This window comes from Hypanus sabinus, chromosome 4, assembly GCF_030144855.1.
Source record: "Hypanus sabinus isolate sHypSab1 chromosome 4, sHypSab1.hap1, whole genome shotgun sequence".
In the NCBI taxonomy this organism is placed as follows: domain Eukaryota; kingdom Metazoa; phylum Chordata; class Chondrichthyes; order Myliobatiformes; family Dasyatidae; genus Hypanus; species Hypanus sabinus.
The window spans coordinates 120,364,415-120,389,125 of record NC_082709.1 but is presented as its reverse complement, the minus strand read 5'-3'; the positions used below and the strand labels follow the sequence as shown (position 1 = coordinate 120,389,125).

At 38.8% G+C, this 24,711-nt stretch overlaps 1 protein-coding gene across 3 annotated transcripts in view; it reads right to left on the bottom strand.

Annotated features, from left to right (window-relative positions):
• Nucleotides 1-24,711, bottom strand: part of gemin8 (gem (nuclear organelle) associated protein 8) — a 35,237-nt gene that overhangs the window by 3,455 nt on the left and 7,071 nt on the right. For 2 of the 3 annotated variants that reach the window (XM_059968022.1, XM_059968023.1), the window contains exon 2: nucleotides 14,168-14,606. In XM_059968022.1, the coding sequence (XP_059824005.1) occupies nucleotides 14,168-14,606 (439 nt within the window). Of the gene's footprint in view, nucleotides 1-4,495; nucleotides 4,611-14,167; nucleotides 14,607-24,711 lie in introns of all 3 variants that reach the window. The other variant, XM_059968024.1, reaches the window with a different exon arrangement.

The window sequence follows — 24,711 nt, the reverse complement described above, 5'->3', positions numbered from 1 at the left end:
TGTGGAAAGGATCTCACATATTCCTACATTGTAGTTCACAATATGGGAACATTTGAAGCAAGTGGATAGAAGTAAACAGATGGCACATCTAGGCCTCAAAGGCAAATTTGCATGGATAAAGCTAATCAATTGTTGGATTCTAAGGTTTTTAATCCAACATTTTTACAGAAGTCAGGAAAGAGGCACAAATTTGTCGCTTCATGATTGTTTTATTAAATGTTAATAGAACAAAGAAATTTGAAAACAGACAGTGATAGAGGCTCTAGCAGAAAGGAGAGACAAAGAAAAAGATGTGCTGCCTTTTTGTCAGCTCTTTTTCTACACATAGATAAGAAACATTCTATTCAGATTTGCAGATAAGGGTCAGGAAATCAGAAAGTCACTTTTCAAATAATCTAGCACCAGAGAAGCTTCCAGAGTTTTCCAGAATCATCCAAATGTGACCACTAAAGGGACACACTGAACTGCAAACAATTAATTGTTGGACTGCAAAGAAAATACCACTTAACAGTTGGATCCAACAACCACTCATTTAGAATCATAACATCTGAAAATTTAGAAGCAGTAAAACTTATGGTAACTACGTTAAATATAAAATAATCAAAATGATATGACATGTGAAAGGTACATATTCTTTAAAGTATAGGATTATGTCCTGATTAGGCAGATGAGTAGGCACACTTACGTGAACTTGAACTATTCTATTAATGATAACCCTTGACCAAGTAAAAATATGTAAATTATGAAAAGGCATATTAGTATGAATAATACAACTCATAATAATAAGTAATTCCTGCTTCAAAGACTTAAATGAATCCAATCAAAGAAATCCCATCCATCAGATAGATGTATTTTAGCTGTAAATATAATTGTATGATCCATCCCCTACTGGAATGGTATCTTCAGAACTTAATCAAAAGGTAGCTTTTATAGTCAACATATGGAAAGATTTAATAGCTTTGACATGAATATTAGATGCAGATTTACAGATATCTCAGGATAAGGCATAAATAATGAGGGTGGAGTACAATGACACTTAAAAGCGACTCCTTCAAGCTCATCAACAAAAATAGCTTAATTTCTATCTTTGATGTCACTCTCCTTCCTTTTCAGGGTGGATCGGATTCTGTCCAAGACCGTAACCTGCAGTTGCACTCAGACTTCGATCCTTTGCAGTGATGGAACCCACTCCCAGGGGCTCACAACCTGTGCTTTTCAAAATCCCAAGGACACGGCTGGGGAGACCAGTGCGCCTTCAGGGTTCTGGGGCTTCACTGCCTTGGGAACGAGCTATTTCTAATTTGGTGCTGCTGACTGAAGCAACACAAGAGAAAGCAGAACATCAGGAACAGCGAATCAGCTGTCGTGGCTCTGTACGCAGCGAATCACGGACTTACTCTCTCGGTCAGAGTACTCGATAAAAAGCAGCGTGACAAACATGCAAATCATTTGTTATGTTTCCCCTCACTGTGAAAAGAGACACCTCTCTGTCCCTTTATTGGGGACACAGACAGAGAGCCTATAGTATGTCAAACTGTCAGGTGAACGATTAGTTTTGAAGATCGTGGTCTTTCTTGGAGGCTTTGCTATTGCTTGCTTGGTGGGTGGAGGGCGCTAATGCCTTTTTTTGGTGAAGTAAGAGGGAGAGGGGGAGGGTCATTGCTTTGTTGCTGCTTGTGTGTGGGGGAAGTTTTGGGGGTCTAAGTTTTTACTCTAACTCATTCTTTAGGGCACTCTTCTGTTTTTGTACATGTCTGTGAAGAACAAGAACTTCAAGATGTATACTGTATATGTTTTTCTGATATTAAATGGAACTATTGAATAGGTCAGATACTATATGATTCCTTAAATCGTGCTGATTAAATTTACATAAATGATCCCAATGGTACGTAGGGGGCATGATCATCATATATTTGCGTCTCTCTTGAGAATATTGAATCATAGGCATAATATAAACATGGCCATTGCTGGAATGTTTAATAAAAAAGGCACATGTTTGTTCCTGATCTGCCGGAATGCCCAGCATTGATGAATAGTTTGCAGTGTGTGGTATATACTGAGATACCCAACAGGCAGAGGCACTTAACAACATCAGGAAATTCATGTGATTCTTGCAAGTGTAAAAATGGACCAGGTGGGCAGAAGCATTTAATTGCAGTAGCTTTACTGCTGCTTGAGGATTTGTTTTCTGTCATGTCATTCATCTTTCAAACATGTGTTGTTCCTGTGCCCTGAACTTCGGATTCTACACCATAGGGAGAATCTGTTGATCATCTTTTGCACTCCAATGTGTCAGAGGAAGTGTACCTGCTGTGCCAAATAAGGAAGCAACGTAGTTGGAGCTACTAATCTATAACTATTACATCTCTGTACTCCACTTCTCACCATTCTCCATCCAGAACCACTTTTGACAGTTAGAGCAGTGAACTCACGATTCTCAAGAATCTTGTTGGTTGTCTGTGATACAGAGTTTAACTTCATTTCCATACTTCCAGTTGTTGGGTTCACTGCATTATGTTCTCAGTACTTCTTGTAATTCTTCCTGTGCTGTGTACTCCACAATCCGTGAATGCATTTCCACAGCTTTCCATTACAGTCGATTTGGAGTGGCTTTTAACTTTTAGTACAACTTCTGATGACAACTGTATAACATCCATGAGTTCCTGTACTAGTTGGCTATTCTTGATTGGGGTTCCTACAGCCTTATTATCTCCATAAGTTTCCAAAATCATGCATAACTCCAAAAGTATACCAAGAATCGGTGTAAATATTAGTTGATCTTCCTTTCGCCAACTCACAGGCTTCAATTAAAGCTTCTAGTTCCTCCTACTGTGCAGATGCTCCATGAGTCATTCAAATACCTCTCTTAACCACTGAGGAGTCATCAATGTACAAAATCAGATCTTTGTCAGAGCAATAACCAACAGGATGCTGGTTGTCTCCATGTTCGAGTTAAGACCTCCATCATTGACATACAGGGCATACCTGCATCGGGGAATCTTAATTCAGGCGTAGCACATAATGTCACCTTTCAAGCTTAAAATTTGTTCTTCATTTAGAGTCACAGGGTCGTCTGAGCACTTACTGCCTTAAGCAGATTTTTCAGTGGTTGGGCAATAGTTGATGGATCTTTCATCAGAGGGGTCAATACCTTGATTAGCAATGGTTTCATCTTCAGTCCTGCATGTCTTCAATCCTGGGTCTTTATTGGAGCATATCTTGCTTCATCACTGTCATCTTTACTTGAGTTGCTAGGAGCCGCTGGAGAGTCCATCCATGTCCATTTCATCTGGACTTTTTCATTAATTTTAATCACAATTTGCGTCACATTCTTCTGCTGTTCCAGTTATATACAGCAATGGAATAGAGAGTGTGTTTTCCACTGCATTTTAGCTTGCTACATCTGACCTACAACTGTTTTTTTTTTACAATCCTTGCTTGTAATTTGGGAAGAGCTCACTTCCCACTGCTAGCACTGTCACCTTAAAAAATGTATCAGACAATTACACCCCCAGGAGAGGGTGAAGTTACTGGGCTTGTTTCTGAAATTAACAATAATGATAGTCATTAACCCATGTCATTTTAACTACAAAAGTTAACTGCTTCAAAATGCAGATCAAGCCTGTTAATATTATCAGCACAAAATGCATGTTCCAACAGTTCTGTCCAAATAAGGAGGACATTACTGCCAGGAAACAAAAGACTTTCTTTTAGAACTTGGCACCCACTAGACATCAACTCTCACCACCTACATGTCCTTTCTTTTAAAACCTGAATTTGAAAGCAGCCATGTGTGCTGATATTTTTTTTGTTTACTGACTGCAAATTTCCCAAATAAAATAATCAGCCTCAATTTGGTCATTAGTTCAATTTGAAGAGCTGCCTTTAATTCAGCAATAGCCATCAGTGTTACTCTGTTGACAACAAGGAACTTTGTTGGAGCAGGAACCCGTGCAGAGGTTTGACCCCATATATGGATTCTTAGGCTCCAATTCACAACACTGATTCTCTCTTCATATATCAACCCAGGTAATACTTCTGCATTTTGTTAGGATGTATATATTGTTGCATGCTCAATTATTCTCCTGTGTATTTTGACTTTACAAGGTATAAATGACTAAAGAGACAATTATAAACACGAGAAAATCTGCAGGTGCTGGAAATCCAAAGCAACACACACAAAATGCTGGAGGAACTCAGCAGGTCAGACAGCATCGATGGAAATGAACAAACAGTCGACATTTTGGGTCGAGACTCTTCTTCAGGACTGGAGAGGAAGGCTGAAAACAACAGAATAAAAAGGTAGGGGAGGGAAAGGAGGATGGCTGGGAGGTGACAGATGAAGCCAGGTGGGTTGGAAAGGTAAAGGGCTGAAGAGGAAGAATATGATAGGAGAGGAGAGTTGACCATAGGAAGAAGGGACCTAAGGAGAGAAGATAGGCAGGTGAGGAGAGGTAAGGGGCCAGAGTGGACAGGGAGAGAAATTATTTTTTACCTGAAGGAGAAATCAATATTCATGTTGTCAGGTTGGAAGCTTCTGAGACAGAATATAAGGTGTTGCCCTTCCACGCTGAAGGTGGCCTCATCGTGGCACAAAAGCCAGCCTTGGACTGACATGTTGGAATGAGAATAGGAATTGTAATTAAAATGTTCGACCATCGGGAAGTACTTGACGAAATAGTCTCCTAATTACAATGTGTCCCACCAATGTAGAGGAGCATTGGACACAATAGACAACACAAGTGGATTTGCAGATGAAGAGTTGCCTCACCTGGAAGACTGTATGGGGCCTTGAATCGAGATGAGCGAGGTGGTTTACGGCAGGTGTAACACATACAACGCTTGCAGATTAGTGGGGAGGGACTAATGGACAAAGGAATTGTGGAGGGAACGGTCCCTGCAGAAAAGTGGGGTGATAATGTTTGGTGGTATGATTCCTTTGGAGATGGTGGAAGTTATGGAGAATGATGTGTTGGATGTGGAGGCTCATAGGGTGGTAGGTAGTAAGTTGATTCTGACTCTTCTAATACACAGAGAGGCAATAGCTTTTAGCTGGACAAAGTTGGAATATTCCAAACGATCTTTGCATGCCTGAGTTATAGAATGAAGAGGAAGACAGGCCTCAAACCAGCGAGCTTCACTGTAGATGTACAGTTGATTGTGACACTTTCACAGTCAAACAGTCACAGTAACATTTAACAAAGCTTGTGGATTAGGGTGATAAGAGGAAAAAGTACCCATAATGGATGAAATCATATTGTCTTAAAGGACTAATGTCTTTGAGAACTCAGAGATTTATAGGTTAAAAACTAAAAGAAATGTGACATCATTCACCTGTTGAAAGAGCAGCAATAATAAACAACATAGTAGAGAATATCAGATCATGAATTATTATCTGTAGAGAGAGAGAGATGGGAAATGACAACACAAGTTTGTGCATAATTAATACCGGGTTGGTGAAATGAAGACTGAACTCCATAATTACCCCAAGTTGGGATTTAATTATCCTAAACCGGAAAGCCATCACAGCATTGTTTCTTTGTACTACTAACTGTTATTAACCAAGTATAAAATCTGCACTAGGATCATGCCAAAAGGGTAACTTGTTTTTTCAGATAAACGAACAGAATACAATGGTTAGGGGAAATCAGAATATCTGGAACATTATAATAATTACTTTCTACTTCCTAACTTCACACAACTATGTAGCACACAATTCTTGTTAATTATTTCCAACTATTTCAGAGATATGACATGCAAAAACAATCTATTGTACTATAACATTAATCAATACAGAAATGAATGAGTTGAGATTTGTCATTTGTATAAACCGTTCAATTTATTGCCATTCAACTCCACACATGTATATCACCAAATGAATCAACATTCCTCCGGACCAAGGTGCAGAACACAGTACATATAACTCATACAAACACATACAATAATATTACCACAAATAAATTAACAAATAATGTGTATTTATGACACAAGTTAAAAAGTAAGCAGTCTAATGCTATTGGCACTTCGTATGTGAAGAGACCTAGGTGTTGGCAGAGAGTTCAGTGGACTTACAGCCTGGGTGAAGAAGCTGTTTCCCATCATAACAGTTTGTGCCTTAATACCTCCTGCCTAATGGTAGGTGGTCAAACAGATTGTTGGACAGATGGGAGGGATTATTGACAAAGCTAAGGGTCATGCCTATGCAAAGCTCCTGATAAATATTTCTGATGGATGGAAGAGAGACATTTATCAATCTTAGTTCCTAATACACTTTCCCGCTTCACCTCCACTAACATTTTTTTGGGAATGCAGTTTTCTGCATGTTGCATTTTTACTTTAAATAGTGAATGATTTCAATCCAATTAGAATTACAGAATTTAGCAACCTGTAATCTTGAAGATTAATTCAAACTTAATTTATAGTAAGGCTGGTCAATGTTGAAGTCTATTCACCAACCATACTGTTTGTTGCTGTATGTCCACGCATTTTTAGATTGAAGCACTATCAAAAAACAAACAGCAACTTTCCTCAGTTTAATGTAAACCAGATGGCCAGTTAAACAAAAATGTTAACAGATGTTAGAAAAGAGCTATTTTACAATAGGCTACATAATTTTGATACTTTACCCTTGAAGTCTCCAACTTTGTCACTCAAGACTTACTGGGGTTATGAGCAACACACACAAAACATAGAAGGAACTCAGCAGGTTAGACAGCATCCATGGAGGGAGGGAAATAAACAGTCAATGTTTTGGGCCAAGACCCTTCCTTAAAACTAGAAAGGAAGAAGGCAGAAGTGCGAATAAGAAGTGTTCAGAGGGAGAAAAAAAGCTGGCAGGTGATAGGTGAGACCAGGCGAGGAAGAAGGTGGGTGTGTGGGTGAGGGGAATGATGGGAAAACTGGAAGGTAATAGGTGGTAGAAGTAAAGGGTTGAAGGAGACGGAACCAGAGGGAGGTGATGGGCAGACCATGAGGGTGGGGGGTTGGAGAAGGGATGAGAATGGTGGAGGAGGGGTAAACCCAAAAGTTAGTAAGGGTGGGGTGTGGAAAACAGAGGGGAGTGGCTACCAGAAGTTAGAGAAATCAATGTTTATGCCATCTGGTTGGCACCTACCCAGATGGAATATGAGGTACTGAGTGCATGGAGATTATTAAGTGATTAACTGGTGATCAAGGACTGAGGAAGTAAAGATTCTTCTTGTTCTTTCTGGACCCATTGTGGAATAGAAGTTCAATGCTGTTCATGCATCGGTTTTCTTTAAATAATCTCTGGTGACACCCATAGAGAGGAAACTGTACTGCAGAATGTAAAGTTACTAATGCATTGTGATAAGTTGAAAGGTGCTGCCTTCTTGTGTGGCAAAATTATATCGAGCAGGCTTTACACCTCAGTAAAGTTTTGTTTTGGTTAATAGCTCAGATTAAAGAAATTATATCCAAAGAACAACCCACTTTCATTTTTCATGTTCTCAATGTGATTAAAACTAGAGCACAAATCAAAAGAACGGAAACTTTTCATTGTCTAACTTTGATGAAATGGTCCTGATGAAGTGTCTCAACAAGAAATGTTGACTGGTCGTTTCCCTCCATAGATGCTGTGCGACCTGCTGAGTTTCTCCAGTTCCTTTGTGTGGTGCTTCAGATTTGCACCATCTTCAGTCTCTTGCATCTCCATATTTTCAATTCTAATTATTTTTGTGCATTTCACATTTTCACTCCAACTATTCCCACATCGATTTCCTTCCTCAGCCCCTCTTATTTCCATTTAACATCCAACCAAACCCCACCCGTAGAAATATCAGCTGTAGCAATTTTCTATGGAGTGGAGTTTGTTAGCTGTGTTCAGAAGGGTTTCCTGACACAACACATAGATGAGCCGACAAGAGGAGAGGCTGTACTTGATCCGGTATTGGGAAATGAACCTGGTCAGGTGTCCAGGTGTCAGGTCTCTCAGTGAGAGAGCATTTTGGAGATAGTGATCACAATTCTATCTCCTTTACCATTGCATTGGAGAGGGGTAGGAACAGACAAATTAGGAAAATGTTTAACTGGAGTAAGGGAAATATGAAGCTATCAGGCAGGAACTTTGAAGTATAAATTGAGAGCAGATGTACTCGGTAATGTACAGCAGAAATATGGAAAATGTTCAGGGGATACTTGCATGGTGTTCTGTATAGGTACGTTCCAATGAGACAGGGAAAGGATGGTAGAGTACAGGAATCATGATGTATAAAGGTTGTTGAAAATTTAGTCAAGAAGAAAAGCTTATGAAAGGTTCAAAAAACTAGGTAATGATAGAAATCTAGAAAATTATAAGGCTAGTAGAATTAAGGAAACCCCCCAAGGCATTCTACAAGTATGTGAAGAGCAAGAGGATAAGACATGAGAGAATAGGACCAATCAAGTGTAACAGTGTATATGGAACCGGAGGAGGTAGCGGAGGTATTTAATAAATACTTTGCTTCAGTATTCACTATGGAAAAGGACCTTGGCAATTATAGGGATGACTCACAGCAGACTGAAAAGCCTGAGCATATATATAGACATTAAGAAAAAGGATGTGCTGCAGCTTTTGGAAAGCATTAATTTGGTTAAGTCACAGGGACTGGATGAGAAATACCCCTGGCTACTGTGGGAAGCGTGGGAGGAGATTGTTGAGCCTCTGCAATGATCTTTGCATCGTCAATGGGACGGGAGAGGTTCCAGAGGATTGGAGGGTTGCAGATGTCGTTCCCTTATTCAAGCAAGGGAGTAGAGATAGCCCTGGAAATTATAGACCAGTGAGTCTTACTTCAGTGGTTGGTAAGCTCATGGAGAAGATCCTGAGAGGCAGGATTATGAACATTTGGAGAATCAGCATGGCTTTGTCAAAGGCAGGTCATGCCTTACAAGCCTGATTGAATTTTTTGAGGATGTGACTAAACACATTGATGAAGGTAGAGCAGCAGATGAGTGTATATGGATTTCAGCGAGGCATCTGATAAGGCACCCCATGCAAGGCTTATTGAGAAAGTAAGGAGGCATGGGATCTAAGTGTCCTTGCTTTGTGGATCCAGAATTGGCTTGCCTACAGAAGGCAAAGAGTGGTTGTAGATGTGTCATATTCTGCATGGAGGTTGGTGCCCAGCGGTGAGCCTCAGGGATCTGTTCTGGGACCCCTACTCTTTGTGATCATTATAAATGACCAGGATGAGGAAGTGGAGGGATGGGTTAGTAAATTTGCTGATGACACTAAGGTTGGGGGTGTTGTGGATAGTCTGGAGGGTTGTCAGAGGTTACAGCGGGACATTGATAGGATGCAAAACTGGGCTGAGAAGTGGCAGATGGAGTTCAACCCAGATAAGTGTGAGGTAGTTCATTTTCGCAGGTCAAATATGATGGCCAAATTTAGTATTAATGGTAAGACTCCTGGCAGTGTGGAGGATCAGAGGGATCTTGGGATCCCAGTCCACAGAACACTCAAAGCAGATGCGTAGGTTGAATGTGTGGTTAAGAAGGCATATGGTGTATTGATCTTCATCAACCATGGGATTGAGTTCAAGAACAGAGGGGTAATGTTACAGCTATATAGGACCCTGGTCAGACCCCACTTGGCTCAGTTCTGGTCACCTCACAACAGGAAATATGTGGGAACTATAGAAAGGGCACAGAGGAGATTTACCTGTGCCTGGATTGGGGAGCATGCCTTAAGAGAATAGGTTGAGTGAACTTGGCCTTTTCTCCTTGGAGTGACAGAGGATGAGAGGAGACCTGATAGAGGTGTATAAGATGATAAGAGGCATTGATTGTGTGGATAGTCAGAGGCTTTTTCCTAGGGCTGAAATGCCTAACATGAGAAGGCAGAGTTTTAAGGTGCTTGGAAGTAGGTACATAGGAGAAGTCAGGGTAAGTTGTTTTTAGTTGTTTTTTTTTACACAAAGAGTGGTGAGTACGTGGAATGGGCTGCTGACAATGGTGGTGGAGGTGGATACAGCAGGGTTTTTTGTTTAAAAAGAGGCCCCTGGATAGGTACATGGATCTTAGAAAAATAGAGGGTTATGGTAGCCCTAGGTAATTTCTAAACTAAGTACATGTTCTGCACAGCATTGTGGGCCAAAGGGCCTATATTGCGCTGTAGTTTTTCTATGTTTTCTAAGCCAAGACTGCAGACAAAGATGCTAAAAGATGGACCACAGTTTAGCAAGAAAAATATAAAGGTCGAGATAAAGAAATGAAACAGTTATTTTAATTGCAAGAACCTTGTCAATGTTAGTGAACAGATGGTTCTTGAGATACAGTCAGTGAACATACAGGAACGGTAAGCAATTAGAAAGGCAACTCCAACAGTTATTTTTATTGCAAAGAAGTTAAGAATACATGAGAAAGTCTTTCTTCTATTGTATAAACTCATGAGCCTTATCTGGAACATAAGAAAATCTGCAGATGCTGGAAATCCAAACAACACACTCAAAATGCTGGAGGAAGTCAGCAGGCCAGGCAGCATCTATGGAAAAGAATAAACAGTTGACAGTTCAGGCCGAAACCCTTCATCAGGACCTGCGGACATGAAACAGGCATCCAGATGGTATTTTACCTCCTACGTGCCAAGGTCAGAGATGTCTCTGATTGGGTTCACAGCATTCTAAAGGGGAAGAGTGAACAGTTTGAAGTCATGGTGCACACTGCTACCAATGATATAGGAAGGAAAACGGAGGTGGTCCTGAAGTGAGAATACAGCTTTTCCCCGCAATCCAAAGGTAGAGCGTTCCTCTGAAACCGTTTGTAATCCGAAATGTCGTAAAGCGAAGAAGCAATTACCATTAATTTATATGGGAAAATATACTGAGCATTCCCAGACCCAAAAAAATAACCTACCAAATCAAAGCAAATAACACATAAAACCCAAATTAACACTAACATATCGTAAAAGCAGAAATGATATAATAAATTTACACCCTATATAAAGTAGAAATATTGTAGGTACAGTGTAGTTTCACTTATCAAACTCGGGAAGGCGGTGAAACAAAATCAATTTGGAGAAAAAAAATTGGCACGTACACGCATGCGCAAAGAAATGCCCGCACAAGGCTTCACGGTCATTGTAGTCTTTCTCGGGGTAAACACACGTATACAGCGTGCGTCTTTTTTTCGTAAAAGCGAAAATCCTCTTTGGTTAGTGAAAACAGGTACTAATGTAAGTCTTTCGTCACAGCGAGTTGTCGTAAATCCAACGTTCGAAAAGCATGGGCCACCTATATAAGGAATTAGTAGAAAGCTGAAAAGCAAAATCTCCAGGATAGTAATCTCAGAACTGTAGCCTGTTCCACATGCAAGTGAGGGTAAGAATAGGATGATCTGGCAGATGAATGTGAGGCTGAGGAATTGGTACAGGGGTCAGAGTTCCATATTTCTGGATCACTGGGATTTCTTCTGTGATTTCCTACCAACGTAGGACCTGCACAAAAAGGACAGCTTACACCTGAATCTGAGGGAGACTAATATCCTTGCTGGAAGTTTACTAGATCTGTTGAAGAGAATTTAAACTCATTTAGAAGGGGGAGGGGATGCAAAATGATAGGGCTGAGGATGAGACAGTTGGTTCTGTCAGGTGAACAATGGTAACATCCTTCAGATGCTCATGAAACTTTTACTACTTCTTTCAAATATGATTCTACTACTAAACTGTGTGTGATTGGAAACTGTGATTTACATTTTTATGGTGTGTTTTTGGGCCAATTGAGCAATCTGACACTTTGCTGTCTCCGAGGGAGTATGGTGAGGTTTGGAGCGGAGTGAGTGGTCTGGAGACGGGACGTAAGCACTCAATCAACTCTGTTTCTCACTGATCTCACCAACTAAAGCATCAAGCAAGTTTGAAATTAACAAGAATAAGAATAGAAGGTGAATGGGTTCAGTGCTGTCTGCCTGGGTTTGACCAAACTCCTTCTTTCTCACTGTTGCCAGAGGATGGTGCAGGAGTCTTGAGCAAGGTTTGACTGGCACATTTTGTGAATTGGACTTGTTTTTAGAAGACCCTGCAGTTTATGTTATATGCATTTCTGGTTTCTAGTTGTGCCTTTTGTTAAATTGCTATTTTGTACAACTTTGGTCGGGGTGGACTGGCTCTGCAGCCTGGCGTCAATGAATGATATAGCACTAAACTGAAATGAACTGAACATTCTTAGACTGTTTCCAGGACTCTGTAGTTTGATGATTAATATTCTCTGTGTTATTTGCTCATTTTCAGCCATTTATGCAATTTTTTTGCACATTGGCTGTTTAATGTTTTCCTTGAACAAGTTCCAAAGTATTTCCTTTGTTTCATGGTTGTCTGCAGGAAGGTTAATCTCAGGGTTGTATACTGTATACCTAGCTTGATAATAAATGTACTTTGAATTTGAGATGCAGTGCACAGTGACACTGAGGAAGAATGGGCAGGTGATACGGCAAAATTGCAGGAAGAGCTGAAATGTAACATGGAGGCAGTTTCAAAAAGGGTGATAAATACAGGCCTAAAGGTGTTATATTTGAATGCAAGTAGAATACAGAATAAAGTAGATGATCTTGTAGCGCAGTTAAAGATTGGCATGTATAACGATAGCCTGCTGGTGGCATAGTGGCATCAGCACCAGACTTCGGAGCGAAGGCTCCCTTGCATACTTTCCATCCATGCTGGGGTGAGCGTTGAGCTAGCAACTTGGCCTCGTAAAAACAAGAAAGCCTGCTAAAACAAAAAAAAACTACAAGGGTAACCAGGTGCTGATGGAAATTATAAACAGGCTTCTCAACAGTAGCCAGGATGAGGGATACAAATTAAAGACAGAAAAAGCATGTAAAAAGTGTGATGTTTTGTTAGTCATGCGGGATTTTAATATGCAGCCAGATTTGCGAAAATCAGTTTAGAGCTGGATCCCAAAAAGAAGAATTTGTAGAATGCTTACAAGATGGCTTTTTAGGGTAGCTTGCAGTTGAACCCACTAGGGGAAAAGCAATTCTGGATTGTGTGTTCCATAATGAACCAGATTTGATAAAGAGAGCTTAAGGTAAAGGAACCCTTAGGAACCAGTGATCATAATATGACAGAATTCACCCTGCAGTTTGAGAGAGAGAAGATAACGTTGAATGTATCGGTATTGCGGTAAAGGGAATTACAGAGGAATAAAAGAGGAGCTAGCCAATGAGGACAGAACAGCAATGACTAGGGTTTCTGGGGACAATTCAGAAGATGCAAGATAGATACATACCCCAATGATTTAGTGGTATTCTAAAGGAAGTATGAGGAAGTCAAAGACAACATAAAAGGAACATAAAAACATAAGAAATAGGAGCAGGAGTAGGTCACCCGGCCCATCGAGCCTGCCCCACCATTCAATAAGAACATAGCTGATCTGTCCGTAAACTCAGCTCCATCTACCTGCCTTTTCCCCATAACCCTTAATTCCCCTACCATGTAAAAATCTAACTTTATCTTAAATATATTTAGTGAAGAAGTCTCAACTGCTTCCCTGGGCAGAGAATTCCACAGATTCACCACTCTGCGGAAAACAGTTTCTTCTCATCTCCATTCTAAATCTCCACCCCTGAATCTTGAGGAAATGTCCCCTAGTTCTAGACTCACCTACCAATGGAAACAACTCTTCTACTTCTATCTTATTTATCCCTTTCAAAATTTTATATGTTTCTATAAGAAAACAAAGGGCATCTAATATAGCAAAAATTAGTGGTAAGTTAAAAGTTTTGGGAAGCTTATAAAAACCAACAGAAGGCTAAAAAAGCCATAAGGAGAGAAAAAGTGAACTACAAACATCAGCTAGCTAATAATACAGGAAGATACCAAAAGTTGTTTCAGATATATAAAGAGTGAAAGAGAGTGGATATTAGACCGCAGAATTTTTAAGTTTTCTGAGAACACTGAAAAGCTCCTTTATAGGGCTCAACAGGAAAATTATTTTTTGAGTGTCAAATAATAGATTATACATGATCAACAGTGACCCTACTTTAGAAAAGCATGCTGCATCTAAAATACAGCGTATGTGGTCTTATTGCACACAGATCAGAAATAAATCATTTGTTACACATTGAATTCTACTGGCAACAAAAAAATCTGTGTAAAAGTAAATGCATAACTGGATGTGGAAAAGGAAGAAGAATCGTGAAGCCAAGAAAAGTCTAAAGCAGTGACACTTACTTAACTCTTCCCTGTGTTTTTCTGTTTGTTCGAAGTATTGACGTAATTCTTCAGTAATTTCCACATTGCTGACATCACATTCCAATTCATTCTCTGTGTCACTTTCCACTTCTGTGTCAGAACTTATATCAGCTATATCCTTCAAATTTTCCTCTTCATTATCTGTGCTGTATGGGGACTGCTGCCATTTGCTTTGATTGAGATCATCTTGCTGAGCACATCTTGAAGAATAGTATGAGGAACCATGATGCCAGTCAGTAAAGTGACTTGCTGTAGATTCTGTGCTATACCAGGGTGAATGCTCAAATGATCTGATCGCCTTGTGATAAGCCCTTCTATGTTTCTGCAGCCATCCCATAGCTTGTTGGTAATGTTGCCAAAATCTAGAATACATTCTATGGTTATACCACATGTCTGATGATTGTCTCATTCTGACATCCTATTAAAAAAAACACACAAGAAAAACGTTATTGTTTCCATTTTCTCTCAATTTCTTCTCTACTGAAGAAATTAGTTTATGTTGCAAAACAAGCACTGGTCCCAAGTGATTAGTTTTTTTTTAAATTGAGAAATAGCACAAAATAGGCCCTTTCAGCCCCCTAAGCCATGCCAGCCAACAATCTGTGGGATGAAATCACACGGAGAAAACCCATGTAGTCACTGGGAGAAATTACAAACTCCTTATAGGCAATGACAATAAGTGTTCAGATTTATAGCCAGGCACTAGACATGTATAATACAAGAAATGAAAATTACACTCCCTGATCATTGTTCTATTCTGATTTTTTTTTGTTTTAGTGAATGCTTTTGAATGTTAGTAGTCTACCTCATTCAGAGACCTGATGCAGGGTTTTGATCAGAAATCTCAACAATTTTTCACACCTGCAATTGTTGCATGAACTGCTGAGTTTCTTCTCTACATCACAGATTATGTCTTGTGAGGCATCTAATGTGCAGGTTTACCATTAGGATCAGACCATCTTGGTGTGCAAGTGGGTAGCAAGTTCTGGCCTATTACTAGTTTAGATAGGAATTGCATGCTGGCATTCCTGTGCGTATTTTACTTCTTGTTTCAATTTTTTTTATGGAGGAGCAAGGAAACTTTGCCCATTGCAAAATTCTAGGTATCACAGAGAATACCAGGACACTGCAAATGAATAAAGCTAGATTCAGAGAGTGGCTGAAAACTTGGCAAATGCACTTTGGTGAATGGAATTTAACCACAAACTTTTTTCTAAATGAAGAAAGATTGCAAATATGCAAAATATAGAAGCATCTTGATATTCTTGCGTACAAACCACAAAATATTAGCAGCCAGCTGCAGCAAGTCGTTAGGGAGACAAGCAAAATACTGCTTTTCAATACAATCTCAGTAGAGATTAGGGATAGAGATATACAGTAGTCACACTTTGGATACCAATGAGGCCACACCTGGAGGTACTATTAACCATCTTGATCCCCTTATAAGAAACAATATACTGGTATTAGAGGCAGACCAGAAAACATTCACTAGGCTAATTCCTGGAACTATATAGTTGTCCTATTGTGAAAAACTGAGGAAATTAGATCTTTCTTCTTTGCAGTTTGGCAGCATGAGGGGCAGTCTTAATGAAACATACATGATACTTAAGGGGCAGTACAAGAGTAGATGTCAGATGACCACTAGTGGGAGACATAGCTACAAGATCAGAGTAAAATTGCAGTGTGGGAAGTTGTTGAAGAGGGTAGTGAATCCCTGGAATTCTTCAGCCTTAGATAATTGGGGGTACTCAAAGGAAGTAGATTATTTTAATAAAGATCAGGGTATTTGGGGGTATCAGGGAATTGGCAGAAGAGAAAGTGAGGCCAGGGGTTGATCAACCATGTCATATTGAATGACAAGATAGGCTTGAGGAACCAAGTGGGCCCCTCCTAGTCTTGCACCCATTTTCTTATGCTTATTCACCATTAATGAAACCATTAAATACAAATAATTTTACTTCCAATCTCGCCCACAGAGCACCAGATCTGAATTGCTTCACAAAAGATGTCAAAAGTATTCTATTCATTGTCACTGTGCACAAAGTAAATTTAGATTTGGTACTAAAACAATTAATGAAACAAAGCCAAAATTGTGCAGTAATGGTCAACAGCTTTCCTTTTAAAAACAGTCCTAAAAATATCAAAAATTTGCTATCCAAGAGAGGTAAGAGAATGATCGGCTACATCAACTGTTTTATATTGGGAGGTGTGATGGTAGCTGTTATTGTTGAGGTCTAAGTCAGTGAGAGTAGGCTTCTGATAGATGCTATACCTGAGGCTACAATCCAGTTTCCATCTTATTAGAATGTCCAAGAAATTAGCACAGCCATTTGTTCCTATTAGTTCCCCTTATTGAGGAAGTACATTGTGTTCAAAAAGGTTAACAGTACCCTTATCAAACCTTGACTGCAGGAGGACGTAGCTGTCCTTAATGGGAACTCGTGAATACTTTTTCAGTTACGCCAATGACACCTTCATAGTGTGGCCACATGGACTCCAACAGTTTCACGCCCATCTGAACAGCATACATCCAAACATTCAATTTACGATGGAGATGCAGAATGGTTGCCTCTCATTTTTGCTTATTCTAATATGACAAAAACTGGACAGCAGCCTCTGGCATGGCGTCTATCAGAAGCCCACTCACACAGACAATGACAGCCATCATCACACCTCCCAATATAGAGCAGTTCTTTCTACTTTGAATAACCATCTTCAGCTGCTTCATCAATTACCTTCCTTCCATCAAAGTCAGAAGTGGGTTATTCGCAGATGACTACACAACGTTCTGCATCATTTGTGACTCCTCAGATAGTGAAGCAGTTCATACCCAAATGCAGCAGGACCTGGACAATATCCAGGCTTGGGTTGAAAAATGGCAAGTAACATTCAAGCCAAGCAAATGCCAGGCAATGACCAGCTCCAACAAGAGAGGCTCGAACCATCATCCCTTGACATTCAGTGGCATCACCATCACTGAATCCCCTACTGGGGATTGACAGGAAACTAAACTGGTCTATAAACACCGTGGCTACCACAGCAGGTCAAAGGCTAGGAATCCTGCAGCATGTAACTCACCTCCCGACTCCCCAAAGGCTCAGGTCAGGAGTGTAATAGAATACTCATCACTCGCCTGGATGAATGTAGCTCCAACACTCAAGAAGCTTGACAAGGCAGCCCACTTGATTGGTACCCCTTCCACAAGCATCCAATCCCTCTACCACCGATGAACAGTTGCAGAAGTGTGTATTATTTACAAAACACACTGCTACAACACACCAAAGTTCCTAAGGCAGCAACTTCCAGACCCACAATCACTACCATCTAGAATAGTGGTTGCCAACCAGTCGATCGTGATTGACCGATCTTTGAGACTTTCCCAGTAGATCCCAAAAAAACATGTAAAATGCACACCAGACAGAAAAGACCGGAAGCAAAACCCCACAAACCTGGAAACAACCTCTCCCCACAAAAAGCTCTCCGCAGCGGGAGCACGAGTACATCACCATTATCCTAATCGACATCAACCAACCTTTATAATGCTCACATTACAACACTTCTCCCCCTATAAATTCCATCATTCCCCAATTGTAACTGGGAAACAAAAAACAGCGGTGTCATTAGCTTGCGTACCTCTGAAACGTATACTAGTGTCTCAGTAACAGTTTACCTATACAAAACAGTGGGAAAATGTGGCAGATTCAACATTCAGTCCAAAGGAAACTGTCCATTCAAATATTCAGTCCGTTAGGAGGTTTGCAAGCGTGCTGTGCTGCAACAGATGAAAATTATTAAACCTAAGTACAGGAGTGTTTTACTGGCAGACACCTCACAGACTGTCTCAAACTGGCTGTCTGTAGTTTTGAGCCAAATTTCAGGGAACTAGCAGAAAGTATTTAGCCCCAGTCATCACACTGAGTGCAACAGTCAATTTTTATTCATTTATTTTTCGTGTTGAAATAAAATTAAATAATGAAACATAGAATTAAAGATGCTGTAATGTGCGCATTATAAAAATAAGTAATACCAATTAAGATACTGGTAACATAGCAACACTTCTGCTATGGAAAGCCGCCTAAAAAGACAGACTGCTTCCGGGGCTGCGGGGCTCGATTTCTAGTCCCTTCTGCCTGGTGCACATGTGTGTGTCTAAACGATTTAGTAGGTCGATCTTGCCTTTCTCTAAGGCCGAGGTAGGGGATCTTGGGCTTATAAAGATTGGCAACCACTAATCTAGAAGGACGAGAGCAGCAGATACCTGGGAACACCACCACTTGGAAATCCCCCTCCGAGTCGCTCACCATCCTGACTTGGAAACATATTGCCATTCTTTCACTGTCACTGGGTCAAAATCATGGATTTCCCTCCCTAACAGCACTGTGGGTGGACCTACACCTCAGGGACCGCAGCAGTTCAAGACGGCAGCTCATCACCACTTTCTCACGAGCACCTGGGGATGGGCAATAAATGCTGGCTTAGCTGGCGAAGCCCACATCCCATAAATGAATCGAAAATAATTATTTCAGACATTGAGAATCTCCACAAGGAACTAAGACAATTATACATGATATTCCTATAGAATGACTACAAAGTGAAGGAACCTTAAAAGGGTCGATGGAAAAACCAGGAAACCCAACAATGAGGCGGAATCTGTCACTACCACCTGTCTTCCCTATATTTCCATGGTTTCTGGAAGGAGCACCAGGATCCTAAAGAAATACCAGATTAATACCAGCCACAAACCCATAAGGAAGCTCAAATCACAGTTTATGTGGGTTAAAGCTGATCTGTTACTCAGGATGGCTAGCCGCTTACAGGATTCCCTGTGAATGCAGAGCAGTGTACATCAGCCAGATAGGACACATGATGGAAACCCCCATCAAGAGCACAGGAGGTGTATCCATTTGGGTTACCCAGGAAAAATCAGCAGTAGCAGAACACTGCATGCGCAATGGCCATAGGATTGACTTTGACGGCACAAAACTACTATGCTGTGCCAACAGATTTTGGGATTGCCTGGTGAAGGAAGCCATTGAAATACAATTAGGGGAAGAGAGTTTCAACAAAGACAAAGGTCTCACTCTAAGTAAGAACTGGAATTTGATTGCAAACAAGATGGGGGAGTGGAAACCTGATTGGTTGAGGACTAACCAATCAGGAGGGACGGACAATGGGGATATATATACCACTAGACTAGACATGCCCAGGCATCATTCCTGAAGAAGATAACAGAGTTTGTCATCAAAATGTCAGTTCAAATAAGTATCTGTATCTGGCTGAGAAGAGTTTATTTGTCACTTACGCTGGGAAAGCACCAGATCCATTTTCAAGGTTTATATTATTTCCAAAAAAGTTGAGATCCATATTTGAAGAGACCAAATGAATATTGTTAAACTTTTCTCAGTATACATTCTGACTTTCTTTCATTTTAGCAAGAAGATTGACTATTAAATTTTGAATAATCCTGGTAGCTCCTTGAAATCACTTCTAAAAGATAATGAACTCAGCATTTACTGTGCATGTGCACGTTGTACTATTCAAAGTGACAGTTAATAAAATACTTCTGACATTTATTAGTATAAAGCATTAAAGTACTGTGGGGGCAAATTTTGTGTAGCTTCAACAAATACTTTAAAGCCAAATTCAACTAAAGAAAACATGCCTCCATTCTTTTATGCAAATCAAAAGTTGCACAATCCATATATTTACATTTTATAAAAGGTTTCCCAATCCCATTGGGATTTCTTCAATCCTGGACGTTTAACTCCATGATCAGATCGACCATGAACTTACTGAATGACAAACCACCATCAAGAGGCTCAATAACATTTTCCTAAGCAACACATAAAATACTGGAGGGCAAACAAGAAAAAAATCTGATGCTGTAAATCAAAGAAGTAAACACAAAATGTTGGAGGAATTCAACAGGCTGGGGAGCATTTATGGAACAATGTAAGTAGCCAGATTTCTAATCTTTTTTCCAGTCCTGATGAAGGGTTTCGGCCCAAAATGTCAACTGTTAACACTTTTCCATAGATGTTGTCTGACCTGCTGAGATGCCGGAGCTCAGCAAGTCAGTTGGCATCTATGATGCAAATAAACAGTAGACACTATGGGCAGTGATCCTTCATCAGGAGTGGAAAGGAAGTGGGGAGAAGCCAGAATAAGGAGGTGGAGGGGAGTTAAGAAATATAAGCTAGCAGTTAATAAGTGAGGTGGGTGGGGGAGAGGGGATAAAGTGAAAACCTGGGAGCTGAGATGTGAAGATGATAAAAAGCTGAAGGAGGAATCTGATAGAAGAGTGGACCAAGGGAGAAAGGGAAGGATGAGGGGCATCTGAGGGAGGTGATGATGGATGAGAAGGAAAGGAGTAAGAGCGGAGCTTGAATGGGGATCGAAAAAGAGAGGAGGATGGGAGAAATTACTGGAAGTTAGAGAAATTAATGTTCATGCCATCAGGTTGGAAGCTACCTAGATTGTATTGCTCCTCCAATGAGAGTGGTCACTTCTTGGCAATAGAGGAGATCATATCAGATTGGGACATGGAAGTAGAATTAGAATGTGTGCACAGCAGGAAATCCCACCTGCTGTGGTAGATCGAGCGAAGGTGTTCAATGTAGCAGTCCCCCCCAATCTATGCTGTGTCTCAAAGATGTAGCGGAGGCCACACTGGTTACACCAGACAGATGACCACAATGGACTTGCAGGTAAAATATCACCAGACTTAGAATGACTGTTCAGGGTCTGGATAGTTCTCCTAAACCTGTTAAATTTATTTGTTGAGTATTTCCAACATTCAGTATAACATATATTAACAATATTTTGCCCCGTTTGTTCAAGCAAAGATGATCCAAAACTTTTGATACTTTTAATTAAAACAAGACAGTGAGACTCAACTCAGAAAATCCTAAAACATTTGCACTTCTTCCATGATGAAAGGAAAAAAAAATTAAATCCCAGTTTCCTCTAACACCCAATTAAAATATGCTTAGTTTTCACTTCTGAATGCCCCGACTATTATTGTGTTCCAGTGCTTGGAATTCTCTCAAAAACACAAGAAAACACTTTTTATTTCTTGAGCTTTCCGTATTGTATCAGATTTTATTTATTGGTATTGGGATGTGGACATAATATGCAAAGCCAGTATTTATTGTCCAATCCTAATTGCTCACCTCATAGATAGCAGCCCTGATGAAGCAAGGAAAACAGATTTCTTTTTCAATCTTTTTATTGATTTTCATATATAAAAAATAACATAATATTGAATTGATTGTAAATACATTAGGCTTGAAATTGAATTAGTGATAATATATCAATATCTTATTAATCAGTAATATCTTATTAATCAGTAAACAAAAAACATCATATAATAATCAGTCAAACCTATATTGATTGTACATGAAAAAGAATAATCACTAAAAGAGAGAAAAGAAAAAAAATATAAAAAATACAAGAAAAAATATATATTGAAAAAAAAATAGTAAACCTAGACTAACATGGGCAATAATAAAAGTTTATATGTACATGATAGTGTCAAGAACTCCGGAACTCCATACCAGAACAAGGATAAAAAGAGAAAAAGGTCCAGAAGAGGTCAAATTAACTCATATGAAAATGTCGAATAAACGGTCCCCAAGTTTCTTCAAATTTGATTGATGGATCAAAAATAGTACTTCTAATTTTTTCTAAGCTCAAACAGGAAATAGTTTGAGAGAACCACTGAAACGTGGTAGGAGGGTTTACTTCTTTCCAATTTTGTAATATAGACCTTCTAGCCATTAGGTTTGTAAAAGCAATCATTCGTCTAATTGAAGGGGAAAGTCGACTACTATCCTCATTTGGTATACCAAAAATTGCAGTAATAAAATGGGGTTGTAATTCAATATTCTAAACTGAGGAAATGATAGCAAATATATCCTTCCAATAATTATATAAAGTGGGACATGACCAAAACATGTGGGTCAATGAAGCAACTTCTGAGTGACATCTGTCACATTCAGGGTTAATATGGGAGTAGAATCGAGCAAGCTTATCTTTAGACATGTGAGCTCTATGTACTACCTTAAATTGTATTAAAGCATGTTTAGCACATACAGAAGAAGAATTAACCATTTGTAGAATTTTTTCCCATTTTTCTGTTGATATAATATATTGAAGCTCTTTTTCCCAGTCTTGTTTAATTCTGCCTGACATTTCTGGTTGTATCTTCATAATATTATAAATAAGAGCCACTAATCCCTTTTGACAAGGATGCAAGGTAAAAATCATATCTAAAAAATCTATTGGGGTTGAATTGGGAAAGGATGGTAAAACTTTATATAAAAAGTTTCTGATTTGTAAATATCTAAAAAAATAAGATTTAGGTAACTTAAATTTGCTAGAAAGTTGGTTAAATTTGTTAGAAAGACATCAAACTACCTTGAAAAAAAAGATCACGAAAACATATTATACCTGTCCTTTTCCATACGCTAAAGGCTTGATCTATTAAAGAGGGTTTAAAAAAAAAGTTAAATAAGATAGGGCTATCAAGAACAAAATTTCTCAAGGTAAAGAACTTACAGAATTGAAACCAAATTCGTAATGTGTGTTTGACAGTAGGGTTAGATATCTGTTTATTAAATTTGACTAAATCAACAGGAAGAGAAGAACCAAGAACGGAGAATAAAGAATATCCTTGTGCTTCAGTACATTCCAAATTTACCCACTGTGGACACAATGGTGAATCCAAATCTTGTTTCCAGTATATTAAGTTTCAAATATTATTTGCCCAATAGTAAAATCTAAAGTTAGGTAAAGCTAAACCACCATCTTTTTTAGGTTTCTGTAACTGTTTTTTACTTAACCTGGGGTTTTTATTTTGCCACACAAATGAGGAAATTTTTGAATCTACGTTGTCAAAGAAAGATTTAGGAATAAAAATTGGTAAAGCTTGAAATAAATATAAAAATTTCGGTAAAACCATCATTTTAATAGCATTAATCCGACCAACCAATGATAAGGATAAGGGAGACCATCTAGTAGTAAGTTGTTGAATTTGATGAAGCAAAGGTAAAAAATTCAATCTGAATAAATCTTTATGTTTCTTAGTAATTTTTATACCTAGATAAGTAAAGTTATCAGTAACAACTTTAAATTGTACCCTATCATTCAATAAAGTTTGCGCATTTAAAGGGAACAATTCACTCTTATCCAAATTTAATTTATAACCAGAAAGACTACCAAATTGAACCAACAAGGATAGAATAGCGGGAATGGACCTATCAGGGTCAGAAATATATAACAACAGGTCATCAGCATATAGTGATAACTTAGATAACTTCTCATTACGGATAATACCAAAAATATTAGGTGATTCACGAATAGCAATGACTAAAGGTTCTAATGCAATATTAAATAATAAAGGACTTAAAGGACAACCTTGTCTCGTACCACGAGATAATTGAAAAAAAGAGGATCTGTGATTATTTGTAAGAACAGAAGCAACAGGTTTATAATATATTAGTTTAATCCATGATATAAAAATAGAACTAAAGTTAAAATTTTTTAACGCATTAAATAAGTAAGTCCATTCAACTCTATCAAAAGCTTTTTCAGCATCTAATGAAATGACACATTCTGGGGTTCTAGATGAAGAGGTATAAATTATATTAATCAATTTTCTAACATTGAAAAAGGAGTACCGGTTCTTAATAAAACCAGTTTGATCTTCTGAAATAATCTGTGATTGTATCTTTTCTAACCTAATAGCTAAAATTTTTGTAGGAATCTTAGCGTCTACATTTAATAGTGATATAGGGCGATAGGATGCACATAAGGTAGGATCTTTATCCTTTTTAAGAACTAGAGAGATAGTAGCTTCATAAAAAGACTGGGGTAATCTCTTCTTAGTAAATGCATCATTAAAAATTTCACATAACCATGGGGAAAGTAAAGAAGAAAAAGTTTTTAAAAATTCCATAATATAACCATCAGGGCCAGGAGCTTTCCCTGAATTCATTGATGAAATAGCCTCTCCTACTTCAGCCATAGAAATAGGAGCATCAAACAAACTCTGATATTCATCTGTCAGTTTGGGGATATTTAAATTATTAAAAAAATTATCCATCATGGACAGATTGCCATCAGATTCTGATTGATATAAAGATTTATAAAAAATCTTGAAAAGTATCATTAATTTCTTTATGATCAGTAGTCAAATTACTGTCTTGTTTACGAATTGTAATAATTTGTCGCTTAGTCGAAATAGCTTTTAATTGGTTAGCTAATAATTTACCAGTTCGATCACTATGAATATAAAATTGAGCCCTGGTCTTAATTAATTGATTCTCAATTCAAGAAGATAATAATAAGCTATGTTCCATTTGAAGCTCAACTCTCTTCTTATAAAGTTCTTTGGTAGGAGTCACGGAATAAATCTTATCAATTTCTTTCATTTTATCCACCAACATGGCTATATCAAGATACCTTTGTTTTCTTTTACCAATGGAATATGAGATAATTTGTCCATGGATAAAAGCCTTAAA